Raw genomic sequence first — 24094 nt, 5'->3', positions numbered from 1 at the left:
CAAGGACAAGACTGAAAATCAAGATTTATTCTAGGAAACAAAAGTCAAGCTGGACCCAAAACCAAGCCTGCCACTGGTTTTCTTTATGCATTTTTCTATTTTCCTACAGTGAGTTGTTTTTATTATTATTAATAATAATAATAATTAGTAGTAGTAGTATTATTTCTATTTTAAAATCACTGTTTCAGGGGCACATGGGTGGCTCAGTGGTTGAGCAGCTGCCTTTGGCTCAGGTCATGATCCTGGGGTCCTGGGATAGAGTCCTACATCAGGCTCCCTGCAGGGAGCCCTCTCCCTCTGCCTGTGTCTCTGCCTCTGTCTCTCTCTCTGTCTCTCATGGATAAATAAAATCTTTTTTAAAAAAATCACTCTGTTTCAGGTGATCCTCTGGAGCGTGTACGTGGAATACTATTAAGTGTATAATTTCAGCAGGCACACACATACAGACTTGATAATAAATATAAAGGCTTTCCCAGAGTGGACCTTGAATCATTATACTACACATCAAACTACCTTTTTACAGTTGTACAAGCTCTCCTATTGACTTCAGTTTATGCCTCTATCTTTGTACATAAAGAAACAGGGAGAATATAAAGAAATTCAGGATTTTAATCAACTGAAACTAAGCTAAACAAAGCTTTCCATTTAGAAAATTCAGAAATTTTCCAGTTCCTAGTTTCAAAAGAATGATATTTCAAATTCTTCCTAAAAGTATTAACATATTCAGTATCCTAGTTCTCTAAAACTTTCTCCTATATAATAGAAAAATGCTACAAAATGCAAACATACTCTTTGACAGGCATAATTTGTGATCATGCCTTTACAGTACATTCAAAGGAAAGCTTAAGATGATAAAGTTGTTACTTTCAAATCAAATGAAAAAGGTTTTATATAAATCCTTCCAAAAAGAAGAATAAAAACAACATCCCAGTGTCATGACCCCAGCCTTAGGCTTCCCTGGGACCTTACCACCTTCCAAAGTATTCTCCACCTTACAGAACAGAGACTCCAAATTCAATTCAATCTAACAAACATGTTCCTGAATCTCTGGCGGACCATTAATCTGCATGCTCTTAAGGAGGCAAAATAACAACTGTCTGGACACCGTAACGACAAGTCAAACACCAATTTGGCTCTCTGCAAGCAAACCCATACAACCACCCCATCTCCTGCCAGAAACTAAGTGAAGCTGGTTCTTCCCTGAGCTGGTTCTCACTGTTTACTGAGAGCATGCAACACTTCACATTAAGTTCGGGAAGCAAAGTTACAAAGAAGGAAAAGCAACTGAAACCTGAAAGGCTCTGATAGTCCAGGAATGAAGCAATGAGGGCCTTATCTAGCTCAATGGTCCTACTTCTGCTTCATTTCCCAACTCTTGTCTACAAACCCTTTCCTTCTTTGTCCCTTGGATCCCCATAATGGGTCTAGAGTTTTCCATGGGTCTCGACCCTAACCCCCCAAATCTGCTTCCAGTGACTTATCAACAGCAAAGTTTAAGTGATTTTTAAAGCCCTCCTGTGGGTATTTGCACTCTCAGCAGAAAGTAGGAAGCCCTCCAAGGAATGAATGTTCTAATTGTGGCATTTTAAGTATTCTCTAATGTGCAAATGCCTTCCTCACCAGCTTGGTGGAGCAGATTTTTGGAGGATAAATTATCTTATCGGGGCTCCTAATATCGTACCACACAGGTGGTGGTACATGTACAAGGCCATCTTTGCTGGTGCCAAAAATCTCATTTGCACTGAGACAGCATTTTTCCATAAATGCACAGGCCAGTTAAAATACAGTCAAAAGCTTCCCAGGAGAATTTGGTGACATCTCTGCATCAGTGAATGTGTCCTAGACTATTCCAGGCTGAAGAAAAAGGCCTTAAAGAAATATTACAAAGGCAATGACTCCAAAGGCCTAGAGAGGCTCAAATAACAAATGAGCATGATTTATTGAAATACCGTTGTTTGGGTTCTTTTATGAACTGAAACCCCTTACTCTGCTATTTGTAACTCAAAGACCTCCTATTGGAAACATAAGATTTACCAATTCCACCCAATGTGAAATGTATGTGTACATATGTATATACACGTACATACACACAAGGAGGTCCAGTGTTACAAAACTGGCTGATGAAGGAGTCAAATCTAAGAGTGTATATTTCCCTTCTTCCATTCAGCCTGGTGTGTCTAAAAACCAACAGCTTTTCCATAGAAGATTAAGAGGCAAAGTGTAAATAACTAGATGGCTGTGTACTTGATACAGCACTCTAAAAAAGGAGGGAGGTTGGCCCCCTGGGTGGCTCAGTTGGTTAAGTGTCTGTCTTCAGCACAGGTGATGATCTCAGAGTCCTGGGATGGAGCCCCATGTCCAGCTCCCTGCTCAGTGGGGAGTCTGCTTCTCCTTCTCCATCTGACCCTACCCTGCTCATTCTCTCTCTCAATCTCTCTCTCTCTCCCAAATATAAAAATCTGTGCCTCAGTCTCCTCATCTAAAAACAGGATAATAAGAGCTCTTATTCATAAGGTTAATATAATATGAAGATAGAAAAAGGAGTATGAGCCCAGCATGTTACTAAGTATTCAACAAATGTTTGTTATTGTTACTATTTTTAGGCAAGTGTTTTCTGATCTTTTAAATTCTACATATTGTCTCCCTTGGAATTTTATAGTTTCTGCTTCATACACATGCTTATACTCCAGCATTGCCATATTCATAATTGCAACCCAGTTTGAGAATCTTTTTAAACTAGCTCAATTATGATAAATTTTCCCCCCCAAAAAAGCTGATTTAATACAGAAACTTGAATATTATCTTACTAAGTTATCACTTTTATCTTAAATTATTTTTCTTTCTCCTGGGTTGTCTGGGTGGCTTAGTCAGTTCTTAGCTTCGCTGAGATCATGATCTCAGAGTCCTGAGATCACGCCCTGCATCGGGTTTCCCACTGCATGTGAAACCTGCTTAAGATTCTCCTTCTCCCTCTCCCTCTGTCCTCTCACTACGGTGCACTCTCCTTCTCTCTCTCTCTCAAAAAAAAAAAAAATTATACTCTCCCCTTAACTATTTCTTATACAAGAAGAGAAAAACATATCTGTATTCAAAATGAATGTGGCCTAGAGAAACAAAACTTAATTCACAAAGACAGGCAAGTTTTCGGGCACACATCTATTCCATGCACTTTCAAAAATACATGACTACTTAGTGAAAAAAAATTAACTCCCTTCTCTGAAAGCTTATTTATCTGGTGATAATAACTGTTTGAGACATTTCAGCAGCTATATTTTAGGGGTATTTAAAATGTTTGGTAATAATAAAAGAATTCCTGTTTAACTAAATAACATTAATCACCTGCCTAATACAGATATCTCAGTCCAAAGAAGTTGACAGTGACAATATTTCTTGAATTACTGAGTTAGGCGTTATGGAATTACTAAACCCTCATATTGAGTGTCTACAATCTAAGAATTCTGACTTCACCCTACTTATGGGAATCATTTCTGACTCAATGACATTTTGAAAAAAGCCAAGCATGAAGGACACAGAGGTCACATCTAACAAGAGAAAAAGTCCTGAGCTTTTCACAATGTTTATTGCTGACCACCATTACAACCATTAAAAGGGGGAGGGGGATTCTGATGTAAAGAAACCAAAGAACAAGCAATATTTCTAACCTCAAAATGATGCATATACATGGTAATACATCTCTATTACGTAAGGTTGAAGGTTTAGAAAAGACCTTAATGTCAATTCCAACATCCTGTTGGTGCATGCTATGTGCCTACAATTTCCTTGCTATTCCTTAGAATCATTTGAAATAGGTTTATCCTTCTTCCACATAATGGTCCTTCAAATATTTGGAGAGAGCTAGCCATTGTACCTTTGATTCTTCTCCTCTCCAAAAGAAACAGCCTCAGTTTTTCCATTACTCCTCCTATAACACAGCTTCCAGTTCTCTCATCATCCTTGTTTCTCTCCTCTAAATTCAGTTCAAATTGTCTTTGTCCCTCCCAAATTGTGATCTAAAAGCTGAACAAATACTCAGTGTCACCTGACAATCTATGGCCAGTGGCCTACCCCAATATTCATTCCCCCTTCCTTTTCAGAAAGAGAATCGCAATTTTATTCAGGTGAACAAGATCTTTAGCTGAAAGGCTACATTTCCCAGACCTCTGCTAAGTGCAGTCATGGGACTAAGTCTTAATCAATGAGATGAAATGCAAGGAATAGTATTGTACAGGACTTCTGGGAAGTCTCTTTTAACAGAAGGCACAACCTTCCTTTTCCTCCTCCATTTCCACTATCTACCATAGAGTTAGGATGGCTGTGGCTACAGCAGTTGTTTTGGACAATGAGGTGAACTTAGAGATGGATGCCACCACCAGAGGATGGTGGAGCAGGAAGACAGGTACCACAGCAGGAGTACCAAACCAGCCTTCTTCTGCTGGGTAGGCATGAGAGAAACAACTGTTTACCTTGTTCGAGCCAAACAAAATCTTCTTTGCAACAGCAGTCCTATAACCTCCCCTAAGTGATGGAGTTGCTCTACTATGCTCAGTGATTCTTTTAACTTTCCACTAAACCAAAGATTTCTTGAGTTCCTGCTTCCATATGGCTGTGCCAGACACAGGATACCAGAGGGGGCAGACATAACTCAGCATTAGTGGTCCTATTCTATAAGAAGCGTTAAAAAACATACATAAATAATTATAATTCATGGTACGATGATAAGCGCTTTAAGAGAGGTTTTGATAACATTCAGTGGAGACTGAGAAAGGCCCTGTGAAGGAAGGAGCATAGAAGCTACAATATTTGGGTCTGAGGGGAGGGAATGCCTGGCAGATGAAACAAGCTGGAACTGCCACAGAGGCCAGAAAGTGTAAAGCCTGTCCAAGAAAGATACACATTCTTCATCCTATATCACTGACACATGCCTTCATATTGCAAAGATCTTAAGTGCTTGAGAAAGATTCCCTTTTATGTGAAGTAAAAAACGAATTTGCAAGATCATAGCACCCTCTAAACCCACTTAGAGTCAGTTCAATTCACAAGACATCTATTCAGCACCAACTGCTTTGCCATCAAGTAAGAGTTACTCATAGTTTTCTCCTAATCCATAAATGTGATCAAAAATTTTCCATATTTTAAAAAACACTTGGAGGTGATACTTTGCCAGTATTCTAAATTAGATGAAATGTTTCCAAGAGATGCATTCTGAGACTTAATGAACTATAAGTACACAATATATTTCTCCCTTCTTTTATAATTGATTGATTGATTTTACTAAATTGAATATGTGTTCAATAAGTCACAGAATCAAGAGAGTAAAGCATATGGGAATAATAGAGTACTAGAGTTAAGCATGCAGGATCCAGAGCCAATCCTCCTAGTCTGCCTCAGTTTGCTCATTTGTAAAATGGGGATAGAACCTTCTTGGACTGATGTGAGGATTAAACACTATGGCTATGATGACTATGTGACAGGCTATATGACAGACTATATGGTAGGTTTCAGTAAATGTCAGCTATTACTAGTAGTATTACTCCTCCCTTTACTCCTTGTCAACCAAGATGGACCCTCAACACAGACACCATTGGCATTTAGGGCTAGACAGTTCCTAGTCACATGGAACTGTCCTATATATAACAGTTGGTTTACCATCCCTGTCCTCTATCCTCTAAATGCTAACAATGACACTGAGGCATTACGACAAAAATAAAAATAAAAATAAATTTTAAAAAGCCTACACATTTCCATTCCTCCACCCCAACTTGGAATCAATACGCTAAATTAGAAAAGACATCACACATCATACCCAGATGGTCAATAAGCTAGAACTGTTTAAGACAAGGGGATTCAAGAAAATACTATCAAGTAGTTATGAATGTATGTAACATGCATGTACATGGAAAAGACATGTCTAATATTCCCATAGATAAAGCATATCAACTTATAAAAACAAATAATAGGAATTATCAAAAAGAGCCACAAATAAAAGCTTTCTTTATATTCCATGATGGCTCTCTACCCTTCTCATCACCTCTTGGCCCATATGTATATGTTTAGTTCTACCCTCATCATCTGTCCTCTAACTTAACTGGTTGATCTGCTTTCCCTCTTGCAGCAAGCATTATCTTTACAAAACAGAAGTCTGATCATTGCACTTGGCACATTACATTTCTTCAAAAGCACCAAACTTCTTGACATACAAAGTCCTCCACAGTCTCATCAGACTCCACTCTTTCAACTCCATCTCTTGCTGACACACCCTCCTGAAGACCCAGCTCAAATAGTAATCTTCGTGGTCCTCCTTGGCTCTCGGCACCCTCAGGCCTACTTGACTTCATTGCTCCTTTCCTGTGCTCCCAAACTTCTACTATAGCACCTCTCACTGCCATTTAGCACAATTGTTTATTTACATGCTTTCTCCCATCTGTGACTCCACTTCTAGGTCCAATAGGATCTCAATAAATCTGTATAGGACTAAATATATTAATGATAATATTCACTGATTATTAATCAAATCTGAATGGACTAACAGCTTTCTCACTCCCTTGAACTTCTCACTGACCTTGTTCTAGTTTCATGCAGTAAAAACTATTATAAAAGAAATAATACATCATTGATTGTGATCCTTACACATTCTGCCCAAAACATCACGAGCCAAGTGTTCACCTTCAGATATACTCTTCCCCCTAGAAATCCTTCTCCTTGACCAGAGGACACACCTGACTCTACTTAGCCTCTTGGTTCCATCATTTTTATTCTCAAAATAATAAGACCTTATCAGTAAATCCTGCATGAGACCAGGTTTGCAGGAAACATACACAGAACATATGAAATGGAAGTATTGGATTCATTCAGAGTTTGAAATTTTCTGCAATATGACATTTTAGCTTTGTGCTTTCAAGACCTGAGAAGTAAAGAACCAAAGGTTCTTGGGGTAGAGAGGCAGGTTATAGGGCCTATCTTCTAATGCTTCCTTGTTTGATAGTTTCACCCCCTTAAAAAATAAAATAAAATAAAAGCTATATTTTTCCCCAGCAAGTTCTATGGATAGACTATTTGACAAGTGACTCCTTTATTTCAAAAGACCACAGCATGATGGCTGTTCTGCTGCATGACCTAACCAAGAGCTGGTCAACTATGAATGATTTCACACGAGGTTCCCTGTGGGGCCAAATGTTTCCTGAATGCTTACCAAGTGCCAAGACCTTACATGTTAAAAATGTCCTTTAAATATTCTCAGGGGCCTGCAGGGGTAGAAATTACTAACACCCATTTTATAGTCCAAGGAAACTGAAGCTCAGAGAGATCAAATGGCCCAGGGGTACACATCTGGAAAGTAACCGACCTAAATCTCCAAATTCCAACATCAGGCAATGTCCCAGCCCCAGAAAGGATGTGGCCACAAGTTAACAGTGTCCAGCGTTTTTCCTTGAGATCCTTGGGCTGATGGGGAAGGGGTACTGGGGGCATGACCAAAAAGCTTCTATAGTAGTAGGAAAAGCCCAAAGTTTTACTAAGCAGACAGAGATTTAAGTTTATGTCACGGGCTTCAGTTCATTCCCACCATTTAGGCCACATTCTGTACCTTCAAGGAAATTCTAAGAATCTTCTCTTTATAAAATGTGGGTGATTTTAGCACAGAATCTTTGCAAATATGTGCTAATTCCTCAGAAGTTATTCAAGATGCCAAATATTCCTTTTTGAAGCAATCCTAAACAAGCTTAAATCATCTGTCCTACAATGCAAATCCCCAGAATATTCAATGCCTCTCAGAAAATGCAATGGCATATTTAAGGGGTTGGGGGATCATTTTTTAATGTTTCAGCTGTTTCGTTGTCCAAGACAACAAAATCATGTACGTGGAGAAGAGAATTTTCAATTGTAAAGATTCTAAAAACATTCAGTTGTATATTTCTATGATATTTTAGAACTGCAATCAACCTTTACAGACTAGTACAATCAATAAGTACCAAGATTTTTATAAATTTCCTTTAAATAGAGCATAGATATCCGTTATCGGTTCCTTCTAGCTAAAAGCCAAATTCTGTTTCATATTATATCTATCATTTAGTTTTAACTTAGAAAAAGGAAAGAAAGGGACACCAGGGTGGCTCAGTGGTTGAACGTCTGCCTTTGGCTCAGGTCATGATCCCGGAGTCCTGGGATCAAGTCCCACATCGAGCTCGCCACAGGGAGCCTCCTTCTCCTTCTGCCTATGTCTCTTCCTCTCTCTCTCTCTCTCGCTCTCTCTCACTCTCACTCCCTCTCTCTCTGTCTCTCATGAATAAAAAAATAAAATCTTAAAAAAAGAAATAAAGAAAAAGGAAAGAAAATAAAATATTAAGGAACTTAAAAGTAAGAGCTTATCCTAAAGTGAGTTTGATTATTTGCTATTCGCATTCTCCCTTAATGTTATTATGTACACACTTTTTAAGTTCCATTTCCCTAAATGATTCTTTCAAAATCTGCTAAGATGAGGGAGCAAAGGTGTCTGTCCTTCAGTCTGACTTTTCTTTAAAGCTATATATTAAAAGTTACCCTGGTGTGCTCCTCTCAAACTATACTACCTTGAGAGTTCTCATTTGTAAAAGTAAGGTTGGCAGGGAGGAAACAAGATGAAAAGGAGAAAATCTCTAATTTGTCATCAATAAAATAAATCAGGAAATAGCCTTTAATCTCAAGAGCACAATTTACTGATTTAGTCATTTATTTACAAAATTGATGGAAATTGTTAACAAGGAGTTAATTGATTTAAGTCACCTGATTACCACAGTTAATTAACCACACTGACTTAATCTTCTTTGAAAACATCAACTAATCATTTCCCAGGTGTCAAGGGGTAAATTGTTAAATAAAAAATAAACCTCCGTCCCCCTCATCAAGGGAGATTTTTTGAGCATGTTTTCTTTGCAGATTCCAATCTAGCAACAAGCCAAGTTTGTTTTTTTTCCCTTATATAGCTTATACTGAAAGAGCTGCCATCTTTCCAGTTTTTTCCTCTTTTATAATTAAGAAAAAGCAGCCTTGCGACCTTACCATCCATGTCATTTTGAGTTACTTCAAAAATGAACTAGGATCCCTCTTTGAATAAAAATGAACAAATCAAAGGCAATTGAGACTTTCATATGAGAAAGTGAGTTTTCAAAAAGATAACTTCAAAACTTATTTGGAAGGTGTGACTACAAAGAAACAGTGTGAGGGAATGGAGAGGGGGACATGGTACTACTGAGCTGTTCTGATCTTGATTGTGGTGGTGGTTACACAAATACATACATGTATTAAAATTGATTGAACTGTATGCTACACAAAGTCTGTTTCAGCCTTTTTAAGTAACTTAAATGTTACTTAAAATGTTAACTTTTGAAGTAAAATAAAACAAAGCACTTCATAATGCCAATACTCAAGCCCTCTTCTGTGAAATGTGTGAAACCTTACTCCCTTGTTTACAGATAGAAAAAAGATCAGAAAGAAGAAAAAAAGAAAAATTCACATCAACCACTTGCTCCCCCCCACCTCAATAAAAAGGGAGGAGTCTAAGAAAACCAACACTGTTAGAGAAGATTAGAAAAAATACATCCCACACACATGTCTCGTGGCTATCGAGTTCTCAATTAGTTAGATCCATGGCTTCTCTGGGGGGAAAAAAAAGCCAACTGTCTTTGATCTGCCAATGCACTCATAGTGCAAGAGGGCTCTGGGGGGGACCAAAGTCCCAGGTCACTGTGACAAATCACGCATGGCCTTGCTAAAGAAAAAGAGTGTGAGGGCTTTCATAGAACACTGTTCCCCTTCCCTCACTTTCTCATCCCTTCCATCACTGTAAAGTGTTTGAAAAACAAATATGGATCACAGTAGGATTTTGTTGCACATATTCACAATCAGCAACAACTATTAAAGAGCTCTTTGATTTTCCCTTCCAAGGAAGTGAAAGTGCTCAATACAAGATGCACCCTGCTTAGCTCAAGCCCCATGGGTTTCTCTTGTCTGCACTGCTGGGTTTAATTATTTACAGCGAGAATCATCTAACTTTCACTCTCTTCCAGGGGTTACGTTCAATTTTTAAACCATGCATTTTGTTTTTCACTAGGATCTCAGCTTCCAATGATTACTTTGCAAATTCTTTCAACACCTCACTGCACTAAATATTAGGGAAGAGGTAAATGTTTATGGCAGAAGTGAACTAGAAAAAAATTCAGTTTTGGTACATAAAAATTAACCATTTAGCAATTGACTTGAGAAAATATGTGTATTTTACCTTATTCATTTGCCAAATCCTTTTATTAATTACATACCAAGAACAAAACTAGAATTTCCTATCAGTAGTCATCATTATGGTCTAGAAGAAGTATAACTACCATATACATTAGACCCAAAGCCTCCTCTCCATTTTACCCAGCACTGATGAATCCAATGCTGAGAGAATCTTACAGTTTGGTGGCTTTTAGGGTCAACCCCTCCTTTTTTTTCTAACAATCCTACTTCAACTAGAGCTAACTTGAGAAAGGAGAGCCATCATAGGAGGTAAGAAGTTCTATTTTTGAAGTCCATGACAGATTCACAGCAAAAATTGCCCATAAAATCATCCTAAGAAAAGGCACAAGCAAGAATACATTGTTATTCTAGAAAAGCTGATTTAGGCAACCCAATGAAGAGATGAAGTTGACTCCCTTTCAAGACTATCTCTCATCTTCTGGCAGCTTCTTCCCTTCTTTGGTCCCCCCTCAAAACATACCAGCTTTGAGTCTTGTTCTCACTGAACCTTGCTCTAGCAAACTTTTACTGTGCATTGCTATCTCAATTAAGTCCTTTATCATTACAGGAATAAACATTTCTACATTTTAAACAGAGTTTTGGGGAGAAACAATGTCTTACTCTAAAGGACTGGTCCTAATGGTGACAAAGCAGACACCTTGGCCAGGGTGAGAGATGCTTGGGGGCCAAGAGACTTTCAGCACCTCTAGCCCTTCTGCATCTCTACATGAGCAGCCTCCTCAGATATAAAGAGACTCCATTCTCATTGGTTGTTCATTACTTTCTCCGAGGATTTTGAATAAGAGAACTTAGTAAGAATTTTTCCTTACATACTAAAAAATAACTTTTAAAAATCTGTACTTCACTGCCATCCCTAAAAAGAAGTTAGAATAGAACTCTCTAATTGGGTGTCATCTTTTGAGTTAAAAGGCAAGTAATTATAGAGAAGAGAATATTGCCAGATAGGGAATGGTAGCAGAGCAGGAAACCAGCAGGTAAGAATCACTGGGTACCTAAAGAGTATAGAGGGAAAAGTAGGTTAAAATAGAAAAGTACTCTTCTGAACAGTAAGATCCTTTGGACAGGCCTCTCTCATAGGAATCTCTCCATATTTTTTAAGAGAGAAAGAGTGAGCAGGAGGCAGGCGCAGAGGGAGAGAGAGAGCAAGAATCTTAAGCAGGCTGCATGTCCAGTGCAGAGCCCCACATGGGGCTCAGTCTCATGACCCTGAGATCATGACCTAAGCCAAAATCAAGAACCAGACACTTAAGTGACCGAGACACCCAGGTACCCCTCTCTTTCCTTTAATATAACTAATTACATCACACCTGGAGCATAAGGTCTTGATCAGCATGTATTGAATGAATGACTGCCAGAGTAGCAAAGGTACCAGCATCTGAAATGAAGTCATCTTAACATAATATGAATTATTAAATGTGTACAGAGGCACTATCTGCCACTTGCTCCTACTTATCCACAGTGACAATATGTAAGAATAAGGGTTCAAATCTTAGTTCCACCACTTAGTAATTTGATGGTTTTAGGCAAATCATCACACCTGTCTTTGCCTTGGTCTTTTATCCATAAATTCAGATTGTTAATGAAGAAGTAGATAAATTAATGCCTGTAAAAAATTTAGGACAATGTCAGATAGGTAAGCACTCCAAAATATTTATAATTGTTTTTAGCTCATTCCTGCAACTTCACTACCCATTTGCACATGTAACTGAGCCATTCCTCTGCTTCTAACTTATTTGGTCATGGTTGCATGTGGAGTCATCAAAAGAATGGGATCTGGAATGAGAAAGATTGTGCCCACAGGACAAGTAGCCATGGGCATTTTTCAGCAGTCTGAGCCTTCTTTGGTTGAGCCCATTTTTCCTTCATTCATCAGGAACAAGACCCATGAATGTCCTGGCTTGACGTGTGATGTTCTTTCCACCATAGTCCATGCCGCCTCCCTGAGTTGGGAAACCACTCCCCTCTTCAAAGAGGCCCTTTTGTCTGTTTTCACTGTGCTGTGGTCTCAGACAGCTTTCTTTTGTGTTGTTTAAACACAGAATGACAGTCCACTCACATAGTGTCTAAAAACTTTGCCTTATCTTTGTATAAAAGCTACTGTACCAAATCTGTCCTAATAAAATAGCAGAATGACCCATTCTGTAGGTACAGAGGATTCTCACAGGGTTACCAAGTGTCTAAGTTAAAGTCAGAAAAGTTAGAGAGACTGATGCAGAATCAGCTACTCTCAAACGCATTGGGAATCATCAGTAGTTGGGGTCAGCGAGGCGGAGGAAAGGAGAGAGTCAAATGGAAAGAAACAGCGTTGCTAAGCCACTTGTTTTGATAGAGATAGCAATTTTTTTTCTCCATTGGGTCTTTGATGGGGCCCCCAGGGGCCTGGGGTAATTAAGGGCTGGCAATACCAAGGACATGGCAAGGAGCTGAGGATGCCCCTTCTTAGCTTTAGAGTTAGTTCATGATGGCATTTATTCATTTGTTCAACTTATACTTATTTTTTTACTCCTATTCTGGATACTAGGAATAAAGCAATGAACAAGAGATAAAAATCCCTGCCCTCATGAAATTGAGATATTAGAGAAGGGAGGACAGTATTAAATAAATAAATAAATAAATAAATAAATAAATAAATAAATAAATAAATAACATACGTTTTGTCAGATGGTGAGAAGTGCAATGAAGAGAGTTAATCAGGAAAGAATCGGAGAAGGTGACCTATAAGCAAAGACCTTTAGGAGGCAAGGAGCAAGTTATGCACAATTGGAGGCAAGAGCGTTCAGGAAGAGAGAAAGCTAGTAGAGAAGCTGTAAAGTACTCACTATGTGGGGGGTGGGGGGTAGGAGGGAAGCAAGAATTGTCACCATGCCTAGAGCACTGTGAGTGGGAGAGAGGAGAAAGAGGTGAGGTCAATGAAGTGATGTGAAGGCCAGATGGTTAGGGAACTGTAGGCCACTGTAAGGATTTGGACTCTCTTTACGAGATGGAAAAAGATGGTAGACCTAGAACTGGATCATCACATGTCCCCTCCAAGGACTTTTTACATTCACTCAGCTCCTTTGGGGTCCACCTCAGTTATAAAAGGGCACCTTGCCCAAGGTCATGTCCTTTGTGGGGCAGGCCACATTCAGTACGTGCAGAAGGCCATTTCAGCCTGACACAGAACACCCACAGCCAACTCTTGCTCCAGAGAGTCCCCACTAAGTTGACTGAGGCCTTCTCACAGTTGTGTGTTTTTTTAAGATTTTATTTATTTATCTGAGAAAGAGAGAGAGGGCACAAACAGGGTGATAGGCAGAGAGAGAAGCAGACTCCCTGTGGAGCAGGGAGCCCTGAGCTCTGGGATCATGACCTGAGCTGAAGGCAGACACTTAACTGATTGAGCCACCCAGGTGCCCCCTTCTCACAGTTTAACTTCTTCCTCTGCTATTCCTGCTCCTTCCTTTCTCTTCAAAGACAGTGATCTTAATAGACACCTTTCACTCCAAACTCCATCTCAGTGTCCGCTTCTGGACAACCCAACTTGTGTGTGACCGAAGCCACTGGAGCTTTTGAGCAGAGGAGTAACACATTCTGACTGATGTTCTAAACAGGTGCTGAGAGTAGACAGAAGAGGGACAGAAGGGAAGTGAGGTGATCAGTAAGGAAGCTATTGCAATAATCTTAAGAGCTGACTGTGACTTGGACCAGGGTGGTAGCAATAAACATGGTGAAAAGTGGATTTCAGATACAATTTGAAGGTTAAAACAGTGGGATTTTCTGAAGGATAGGATGTGAAGTATAAAAGAAAAAGAGGAGTCAAATCAGAGCCCAAGGTTTGGAATCTGAGCAAGGATGGACCAGCCATTTACAAAGATGGAAAAGTCTAGCAGAAAGCAGGTTTGGGCATTATTGAAGATCAGAGTTCAGTTTTGAACATAAGTCTAAGAGGACTATTAGACAGCCAGACAGGTATGTCAAATAAGCAGTTAGATATACGAGTCTGGAGTTTAGGGTATTGGTCTGGATTAGATTCATAAATTTGGAAGTTGTCAACATAGAGAGCCATGAGACAGGATGAGTTTCCAAAGAAGTAGTATATAGATAGAGATGAAAAGTAGTCTCCAAAGATGGACAGGAACGAGAGGGAGATATCAAAAAGACAGCAAGCAGAGGCCAGCGAGGAAAGATGAAAATCAAGAAAATGAGATTTCTTAAAAGCCAAATTATGTGTTTCATGGAGGAAGGCAGGATACACTGTGTCCGATGCTGTTGCCCAGTTAAATAAAACAACTGAGAATGGATTATTGGATTTAACAGCATGGTGTTACTAGTGACCATGGCAAAAGATGTATCTCTTAAAGGTGGGAGCAAAAATTTGAATGGCACGGATTTGAGAAAAATTGGGGGAAGGAAATTGTAGTGAATGTAGACAAGTCTGGGAAGGAATTTTGCCATAAAGAGGGACAGAGAAATAGGGTGACAGAAAGGAATGTGGGGCAAAGAGAGCAGTTAGTGAGAGATGAGAGAGAAATCAATCTAGAACATGAATGAACTGCTTGAACTTAAGAGCCTGGAAACTTCATTTAAAGTAACAGGAGGGGAGATAAATAGACAGAATAAATGTGGGTGATGATGGCTGAGTTATGGGGGTTTGTGGAGCTCTCTTCTGATTGCTTCTATTTTCACATTTATAAGAAGCAATGTCAGGGCGCCTGGGTGGCTCAGTCGGTTAAGCATCTGCCTTCAGCTCAGGTCATGATCTCAGGGGCCTGAGATGAAGCCAAGCTTCCAGCTCCCTGCTCAGTGGGAAGTTGTGTCTCCCTCCCACTCTCCTGTGCTCACTCTCTGTCTCTTAAACAAATAAATAAAAACTTAAAAGAAGAAGGAGGAGGAGGAGGAGGAGGAGGGGAAGCAATGTCATCTGAGATAAGGGGGTTTTGGCAGTTTGAAAAAAGAGGAGATGTAAGGAAATAGGAAAGCAAATGGCCTAGCCAGGAAGCAGGTCTGAGGTTGAGATTAGTTTCATAATTTTTTTTAAGATTTTTATTTATTCATGAGAGACACGCAGAGAGAGGCAGAGACATAGACAGAGGGAGAAGCAGGCTCCCCATGGGGAGCCTGATTGGGGACTGGATCCCAGGACCCCAGGATCACGCCCTAAGACAAAGGCAGACGTTCAATCACTGAGCCACCCAGGTGTCCCTAGTTTCATAAATGTACAATTAGACCAGGCAACATAGTTTTGTGTGTGTTTTTCTCCTGCCACATTTAATATAATTAAGACACAAACAGTGGCCCTAGGGAGATGCTGTCATGTTGGCCAGGAAAGGAGATGGCCAGGAATGGAGGTAGTACTAGATGTGAAAGAGTAGTTTTCCTTTCCTGTAGCTACTTTGTAATATCCTCACACAAAACAAAGTATGGATTTAACCAAGTATACTTAACTGCCACTGGAAGGGATTTACAGTGGCATGTCAGTATACCTTTAGTTACAAGACTCAAAAATGAGACGGCTATCTAGATCAGTTGTTCCAAAATTGTCTGGCCGTCAGAATCAACTGGAAACTCTGTAAAACCAGATGCCCGTACTCCTGATTTAGTAAGTATGGGTTTTAACCTAAGAATCCACCTGCTTTTAAAGCTCCCTAGGTGATTTTGATGATATACCAAATTGGGAGAGCTGGCTGACTTCTATTTAGGGTCCCTAGAAATTATAGCATTCTGTAAGCCGTGGTGAAATAATGCTTGAGAACATAACCAAAATCTCACAGTTGAATTGCTCCTAGATATGATCAAGAAAACATGTAGCCCCATTTGCTCTGGCAGCTATAATGTAACAATAGGGGAAGCTGGACTGAAAACAAAGCTGAAACCTAGAAGAGAGTAGAGTCAAGAAAAACACAAAGAAAGAGAACTGGAGCCCTGACTGCACCTCACCTGAACCCCACTCTGCCTCAGAATTTTCTACTTACATGAGCCAATAAATACCCCTTATTGTTTAAGTCGGTTTGAGGTGGGTGTTTGGTTTCTGGTTTCTTGCAACAAAAAGTATCCTCCACACCTTTCTCCACATCAAAATTAAACCAGTGTGGAAGCACATGCTGACATTTTCTCCTCTCCGTTAGTGAGATTAAAATGTGTCTAAGACTGACACACTGATTCCAGATTTTAAAAACTTCATTCTTAAATTCAACTTTGAGAATTTTCTTATGAAATAAGTGATTCTGATTTTTCAGCCTTTACTCAGAAAAGCTTCTCCTTGTTAATGAGATAAAAACCAAAAATTGGGACCAAGGTGACAAGCAAACCTGACATGATAAGACAGGATGTTTCAATATGGAAATTCAAGAAAGTCTAACATAACAGAATTGTAGCTACTGTCTTCTTCCCCTTTTCCACATTTCCTTAACACCTGCTGGACCATCAAAAGTAGGTATGTTGTTACTTAATGCCAATCAGTACATCAGTGAGTAAAGGCTTATTGTCAAAGTTACTAAGAAAGAATCTTCGGTGTTATTGACTGATAGGACATAAACTTAAAGGAGACCTCTGGGATTGCTTACAAACTTGCATCTCAAGATCTGGACAATAAACAAGCCATTGTATCCATGGTAACAGTGGCTTAACTTTTCAATGCACAGAATGGTAATTACATTTCCTCCTTTCATTCATTTCTCCCTTTTCCCAATAACCTTGGGGGTCAGGCATGACCTGAGGGCTAATGACTAAAAGCATAGAGCTTTCAACATGAAACTTCACATCGTCTAACCTGACACCTTCTAACCTGACACCTTCTCGGAAAGACTTACTTCCTTGCATTGTGTTTTGGCCCTGTCCTAAGTCAGAAGTACCCATCTTACTTTTGGAATTACAACGTTTCTAGTTTCTCGACACATGCTATCAGAAATCAGACTTAAGGACCAGCAAAATAACCATCGGCATAGAGTGCATATAGTTGGCATTTCTGAATTATTCCAGGCAGGTGTGAAAGACACCTGGTCTACCATTTACAGGAGCAGTCCTTAGGTTAGATGCTAAGGACTCTTGGATTTGCACCAAGATGCACTCTGCCTCCACCGAAGCATTTTAATATGTTTCCAGAGCCTCCTCTCTTTTTTCTTTCCACCCCATTCTCAGATCCAAGGCCTCCTGCCTGGAAAAGGGACAAAGTCGTAAGAATATAAACAAGAGAGCAGAGTTAGTTGGGAAAGGAAATAGAGCCTAGGATTCAAGGAAAAATGAAATCATACAATGGACTCAAGAGCTCCTGTATTCTGCTCTTTCAGCTCATTTTCCAGAACTTTCCTGTTCATCACAAAGGTCTGCTCCAAATAAGAATTTTTTTTTTAAGTTTTTATGTATTTATTCATGAGAGACACAGAGAGAGAGAGAGAGAGGCAGAGACACAGGCAGAGGGAGAAGCAGGCTCCATGCAGGGAGCCTGACGTGGGACTCAATCCCGGGTCTCCAGGATCAGGCCCCAGGCAGAAGGCGGCGGTAAACCGCTGGGCCATCAGGGCTGCCCTAAATAAGAATTTTTTAGGCCACAAGTAAACCTTCTAGAAGTCCTTCTTTCTCCTGTTCTCCTAAACTTAAAGTTGCAACGTGATCACATGAACACAGAGCTTCACGTCTTTTCCCTTAATATTTCCAATACTTTTGCCCCTTCAATTCATTGAGCTATCCCAGGACTGCCTGCTCTTGAGAAATTTCTAATCCTTGTCAGTCTTTCTGCATGTATAAAATAAGATAACATCAGTTGGTTTTACCTGATAAGGTGTCCTAGATACGTGTTGTTTTTGCAGCCCAGCTTCTGACCATCTGGTAGCCCTACCCCAAATTCCCTCTGCAGTCCAACCTTAGTCCATGACTTCAGGGACCAAGCATATGATCCAAGCCTAAGCCATGGGCACACTTCATACTATGGATACAATGATTCGTTCTCCATTTGAGTTTGACCTAGGCAGAGCCCAAGATGCAACTGAGACTTTTCCTGGGAACAATTAAGACAAAAACTCTTGCTCTTTCCCAATGGACATGACATGAAAGGATATGGGCCCAGGAGCCACTGACAGCCATCTTAGAACATTAAAGATAACACTTGAGAACACAGTCATCTCAGAGTCAGGAGATAGAGAAACCATATCATCCTGACATAGGCTGAGCCCCCATTTTATATTAGATTGAGCCAAAAGAAACTGCCAATATTTGGCTGTCTAGAAAAACAGCAATCCCACTTGGTTCAACCTAATAGCTGTATATTTTCAATTGTGTCTTTCAATAAATGTCCTTCATGGTTCCAGACAGTTTAGATTTTGGTCATTTACAAACATAAGAGTCTAGACTAATATATAAAGTTGTAGCCACTAAAATGATATACCAGCATGCATGGATGCAAAAGACCACTTGTGTAAAAAAAAAAAAAAAAAAAAGGAAAAGAAAAGAATGGGACACCTGGGTGGCTCAGTGGTTGAGCATCTGCCTTCAGCTCAGGGTGTGATCCTGGGATTGAGTCCCTCATCGGACTCCCCAGGGGGAGCCTGCTTCTCCCTCTGCCTATGTCTCTGTCTCTCTCTGTGTCTCTCATGAATAAATAAATAAAATCTTGAAGAAAAGGAAATCAAGATAATATAATATCTTCTTCTTGAGTTCAAAAAAAAATTAAGTTCTTGGGGGCACCTGGGTGGCTCAGTGGTTGAGCGTCCACCTTCAGCTCAGGTCGTGATGCCAGGGTTCTGGAATCGAGTCCTGCATCAGGCTCCCCGCAAGGAGTCTCCTTCTGCCTATGTCTCTGCCTCTGTGTGTCTCTCATGAATAAATAAATAAAATCTTTTAAAAAATTAAGTTCTTAAAGAGATTAATAAAGATGGATTGAATTATATGTGAGACCTCACAACCTAGAAAACATTTCACACTCTTCTCATTTAATTGGCATAACTACCCTGTCAAGATTTAAACCCAGATCCTGTAACTCTAAAATTTCACTCTTCCCACTTCATTTCACAATGCTGAGATTATTTAAAAAAAAAAAATCACTTAGGAAACATTTGCATGGACCCCAAGAGAACACATGAAGCATCAAAGAAATGTCTCTGATAATTCAATACAACAACCAATCTGATCATGTTAAAGAAACAGCCCAAAACTCAGACTTATGTCAAATCTTTCTAACATTGCTGAGATTTTAGCCAGGGTTCCTAGAAACTAGGCTCTCAATATCAGTATTTTTAAATGACGATTAAAAATTTTTTTAACTAAACACTTTTTATTTAGTAGAATAAAACCTGTCAGTGTTCTTGGAGTGCCTGCTTAGACAGCATGGACAATGATTAACGATGACCTAGCAATTACTTTGAATTAAGACTAGAAACCTATTCACGTAGCAGTCTGTACTATGAAACCCGGAGACCTTAGGAATGTGCTTTGATGGCCCAAGATTTTGAAAAACAGATCCAGAAGTATGATCTTTGAAAATTGGAGCACTGATATGGCATAAATTCTGGACCAAACTGAAAGCACATGGTACATGGCTGTATTAACCTATCCTCTTAAACTTGAGATTCTTCTTAAACCTGAGACATGTGACCTATCCAATTTTTTAAGAGGATTGGCCAAGGTGATCTTTTCATCATAGTTGGCCTCATATGACAGGTCAGGATCAACAGAAAAACTATCTAGAGGCCTCCTCAACCAACCAGGCTGAGGACATTCTAAGTAAGTGTATCTTAAAATGATCAATTAGAAAGACACAAAGAGGAGATGGGGTTTAGATCTTAGCTCTAACCTCTGGCCACATGACCTTAGGAAAAGGGCTTCACCTCCCCCCTTTCACTCCTTTCAATCCCCTCTCCTCTCCTCCAGGGTTTAGTTGCTTATCTATAAAATAATGCAAGTAGACCAGCTGATAGCTAAGATTGCCTCCATCTGTAAGAGCCTAAGTTTCCATTAAAACAGAATAGGCACAAGATTGAAAGGAGTTTGAGCAAAAGCCCTACAAAAAACTGGCTAGGAAGAACTTCAAGCAGAGAAAAAGAAGCCAACTGCTGTGAAATAAGACCAGCAGGGGCAGTATCAGAGTGTAATAGGACCAAAATGTTGCATGCTTGTTACTGGCCCCATCATCCTTTTTTTTTTTTTTTAAGATTTTATTTATTTATTCATGAGAAACAGAGAGAGAGAGAGAGAGAGAGAGAGAGGCAGAGACACAGGCAGAGGGAGAAGCAGGCTCCATGCAGGGAGCCCGACATGGGACTCAATCCTGGGTTTCCAGGATCACGCCCTGGGCTGAAGGCGGCGCTAAACCACTGAGCCACCCAGGCTGCCCCCCATCATCCTTTTAAATATATAAACTTTACCTGAAGATGTAATTGTCATAAAGCTGACACTACGAAAGGCATAACCAAGCTTCTATTGGAGGACAGACTAGAACTTTGTTTAAATCGATACCATTCTCTCAAAAAAACTTCCAGTCATATTCTGGGATCTGGGAATTCCTCAAAGAAATGTTAGTGAAAAATGCCTAAGACTTCTTTATGTGCACTTAGAAATTAGAAATATGAATAGTAAGCAAAAAAAAAAAAAAAAAACAGTGTTACCTTCAGTGTCGGTCAATGTAATAGTTGCTGCCATTTATGATCACTGTCTAGAGGCCTTACATGTTAAGCACTTTTATCTCTATGTTTTAATAAAATGCCATGGAACAAATTCTCCGGTTATCACATCAATTTTGCAGATAACCAATCTGAGCCATGAAAGTTTAGTGACTTCCCCAGGGTGACACAGCTGGAAAGTGGTAAAGTCATTGCTGGAACCCTGACCGCTTGACTCCAGAGTTCAGGCTCTCCCAATTTTTCTTAAAAGCATTATACAAAATATGAAGAAAATACAAATAATTTTAGCTATGGATATGCTATAATTTTTTTTAAGACTAACCATAAAATACCCAGAGCTCTGTTCCAATTTCTAATGATGCAAACTCTGCAGGAAGATCTTACCTAAAACGTATGCTAAAATAAGGACAGTGTCCTCACACTTTACAACAGGATAAGTCAATACAACAAGAATCTAGAAATCTCCTTAACCTTCCAGGCTGAGGCTATCCAGGGGACAAGTAGGAAGACTGAGAGTGAGGATACTTGGGGTCAGGTGATAGATACTTGGGGTCAGGTGACAGAAACCTGAAAAGAATTTCTGAAAAAAAAAAAAAAAATATCCAGAGTTATGGCCCAGCAGGTAGATTTTTACCTTTTGTGGCAAAGATTGTAAAATGCCACTCAGCTTCTTTAGTAACCTCATGCATGGGTAGTAACCCAGGGAGCGTGACATTTTTAGTACAAAAGAAAAAAGACGGGCAGATAGAGGAGCGAGTCACCTACCAGGGCGGTTAAATTATAGCCTCTGGACTCAGAATCCCTTGGATTAGCCTCCCAGCTTTGCCATTTTCTAGCAGTATGACCCAGGGCACATTACTTCCCATCAGTAAAATGCGGAGAGTAAGAACACTTACCATCAAAGTGGTATTATAAAGACTAGTAAGTATAAAGCACTTAAAACAGCACCTGCCGCAAACAGAAGTGTCTGATAAGCACCTCTTACCGCACATATTATTATTACATATTATTATAGAAGACGGAAGAGTGAGTGCAGTTTATTTGGTGACTAAACCACCAATCCAGGGGAGAAAATGTCAGTTTTCATTCTATGGGGACAATCCAGATGTATCCCAGATGAATGCGGACAAGATTTCCCCTTGCCAGGCACTGACAGGAACATATAGTAAATCCTATGGCTATATTTAGGACGTAGGATGTAGATCACCCGAAGCGCGGCGGCAAAGCCTCCGCAGTAATAATAAATCCTCTCTCTGTGTTACCAACACTGAGAAAAAAAAGGTGTTCAAAGCAAGAATTAACGGTCTCCCCCTGCCTCCCCTCCCTTTCCAAAGATCTTTTTTTTTTTTTTTTTTACAAGACCAGTGGGGTTTGTTGGCGTTTCCAAACTTCTTCCCAGGAAGTCTGAAATGGGTACTGCTAGGAGTTGCTGTATAATTACTTAGTTGATTCCCTCTAAGGAGCTTACGCTAAGAATTGAGGAAAGAAAGCAGATTAACCATCTGAATACAAGCCACGGCCCATCCACAGGCTTTCCCCTCTCTCCGCCGTAGATGGGGGGGTGGGGGGGGCGGGTTCTACAGTCCCCACCCATCAACCCCAATATGTGATCCAGGGAAATCAATTTATTGCTTGGGCTAATCCTACCACAATAGGGGTTTCATTTTCATTGTAGGGCAATTAAGTTGTCGGACGGGAAGGAAGGAGCAGGAGGGGGGACGGGGTGGGGGGAGAGCGCTCCCATCCGCACAGACAGATTAGCCCCCGCGCAGGCAGCGGCGTCCGCTCTGTCTGTCTGGTGGTCGGTCACACGCAGCTCGGGGCCGCTACCTAGCAACGCGAAGCCCGCAGCCAGCTCGCCGCCCCCGCCGCCTCCGCGCGCTTCCCATTCATCCCGGGCCGCCGCCGCCCCCGCCCCCGCCCCCCAGGAGCGCGCCGCCCTGCCGCTCCCGTCCCCTCTCCCGGCTCGCTCCTACTCCTCTTCTCTCTCCCCCTTTACTCCCTTTTACCCCCTCCACGTCTTCCTCCCTTTCTTTGCTCGGCCCGTTCCTGTAGACTCGTAAACCTCTGACAACTTGAGAGGCTTTCTCAAGGGCTTCCTACCAGAAACTTCCTCCATTCGAGCCCTGAAAACTCCGGGCGCGCAGACGCGGCCTCATTCAGCAACACAAAAGCCCCCCCACCCCCGGCCCCCCCACCCCCGGCTGAAAAGGGAAACCCCTCCAGAAAACGCCCCAGCGGCGGTGCGGCTCTCGGCGCCAATCCCGCCTCCCGGCCTCATCTGGGCTCGTAAAGCATCTGTAAGGAGACGCGCTCCCCGGAGGGTGGCCGCGGGACCTCGCCTCGCCTCGCCTCGCCTCGCCGGGGAGGGGGGCTGCTCCCGCGGGGGAGCGCGGCAGGTGGCGGGGGGCGCGCCGGGCAGCGCCGCGGGGGTCGGGACCCCCCGCCCCGCGCCCCCCGCCGGGAGCCTCCGCGCTCGCCCAGCCCACTGCGCGCCGGCCGGGGGGACCCCAGCCCCCGGGCTCCAGCTGCACAGGGGCTCCCGACACGGTCGGGGGCAAAGTCCCGCCGGAACAAAGACGGGGTCCCCGCGGGGTGCGCTGTCACCGAAACCGGCCGGGCTACTTTCTCAGGTTTGCGGCCGCTCGGATGCCGGGCGGGCGGGCGGGCGGAGGAGGGCTGCTCCCGCTGGCCCCGGGCGGAGCAACCTGAGCGCCCCGGCGGGAGCCGCCCGGGGGCCGCCGCCCTGCCCCTGCCCCGGCCCCCGCCCCCGCCCCCGCCCGGCCGCGGTCCCCGCAAGTGCGCTCGCGGACCCGGGCCGCCGCCGCCGCCGCCGCCGCCGCCGCCGGGGTGGTGCCGGGCTGTGCGCGGAACTCGGGCGGGCAGGCGCTTACCTTGGCCACGGGCCGGCGCCAGGCAGGCGGCTAGGGCCAGCAGCAGCGTGCACGCCACGGCCCGCGCCCCGCGCTCCATCCCCGCGCCGTCCGGGCCCGGCCTCGCCGTTCCTTCCCCGGGAGGTGGGCGCGCGGAGCCCGCCGCAGCCGCAGCCGCAGCCGCCGCGCCTCTGCCCGCGAGCGCTCCCGGAGGCCTGCGCCTCGGCCGGCTCCTAGCGGCGGAAAGCCGGGCCCGGCGCCCGGGGCATCCCGTTTTCTACCCGCGCCAGTCCCCACCCTCCGGACCGCGCAGAAAGCCCCGGAGACCCGGCCGCCCCGGAACTAGCATGCGGGAATCCGGCG

General features: G+C 42.2%; 1 protein-coding gene across 1 annotated transcript in view; it reads right to left on the bottom strand.

Moving 5' to 3' along the window:
• The window catches only part of LRP2 (LDL receptor related protein 2), a 196265-nt gene extending 172392 nt beyond the window's left edge, over window positions 1-23873 (bottom strand). The window contains exon 1 of the mRNA XM_072811537.1: window positions 23753-23873. Coding sequence (XP_072667638.1) covers window positions 23753-23831 — 79 coding nt within the window. The 5' untranslated portion in view covers window positions 23832-23873. The remainder of the gene's footprint in view (window positions 1-23752) is intronic.
• Window positions 23874-24094: the final 221 nt, after the last annotated feature.

This window comes from Canis lupus, chromosome 34 (assembly GCF_048164855.1).
Source record: "Canis lupus baileyi chromosome 34, mCanLup2.hap1, whole genome shotgun sequence".
Lineage (NCBI taxonomy): Eukaryota > Metazoa > Chordata > Mammalia > Carnivora > Canidae > Canis > Canis lupus.
Note: the sequence above shows the minus strand (reverse complement) of the source record. Positions and strands in the feature narration are given on the sequence as shown.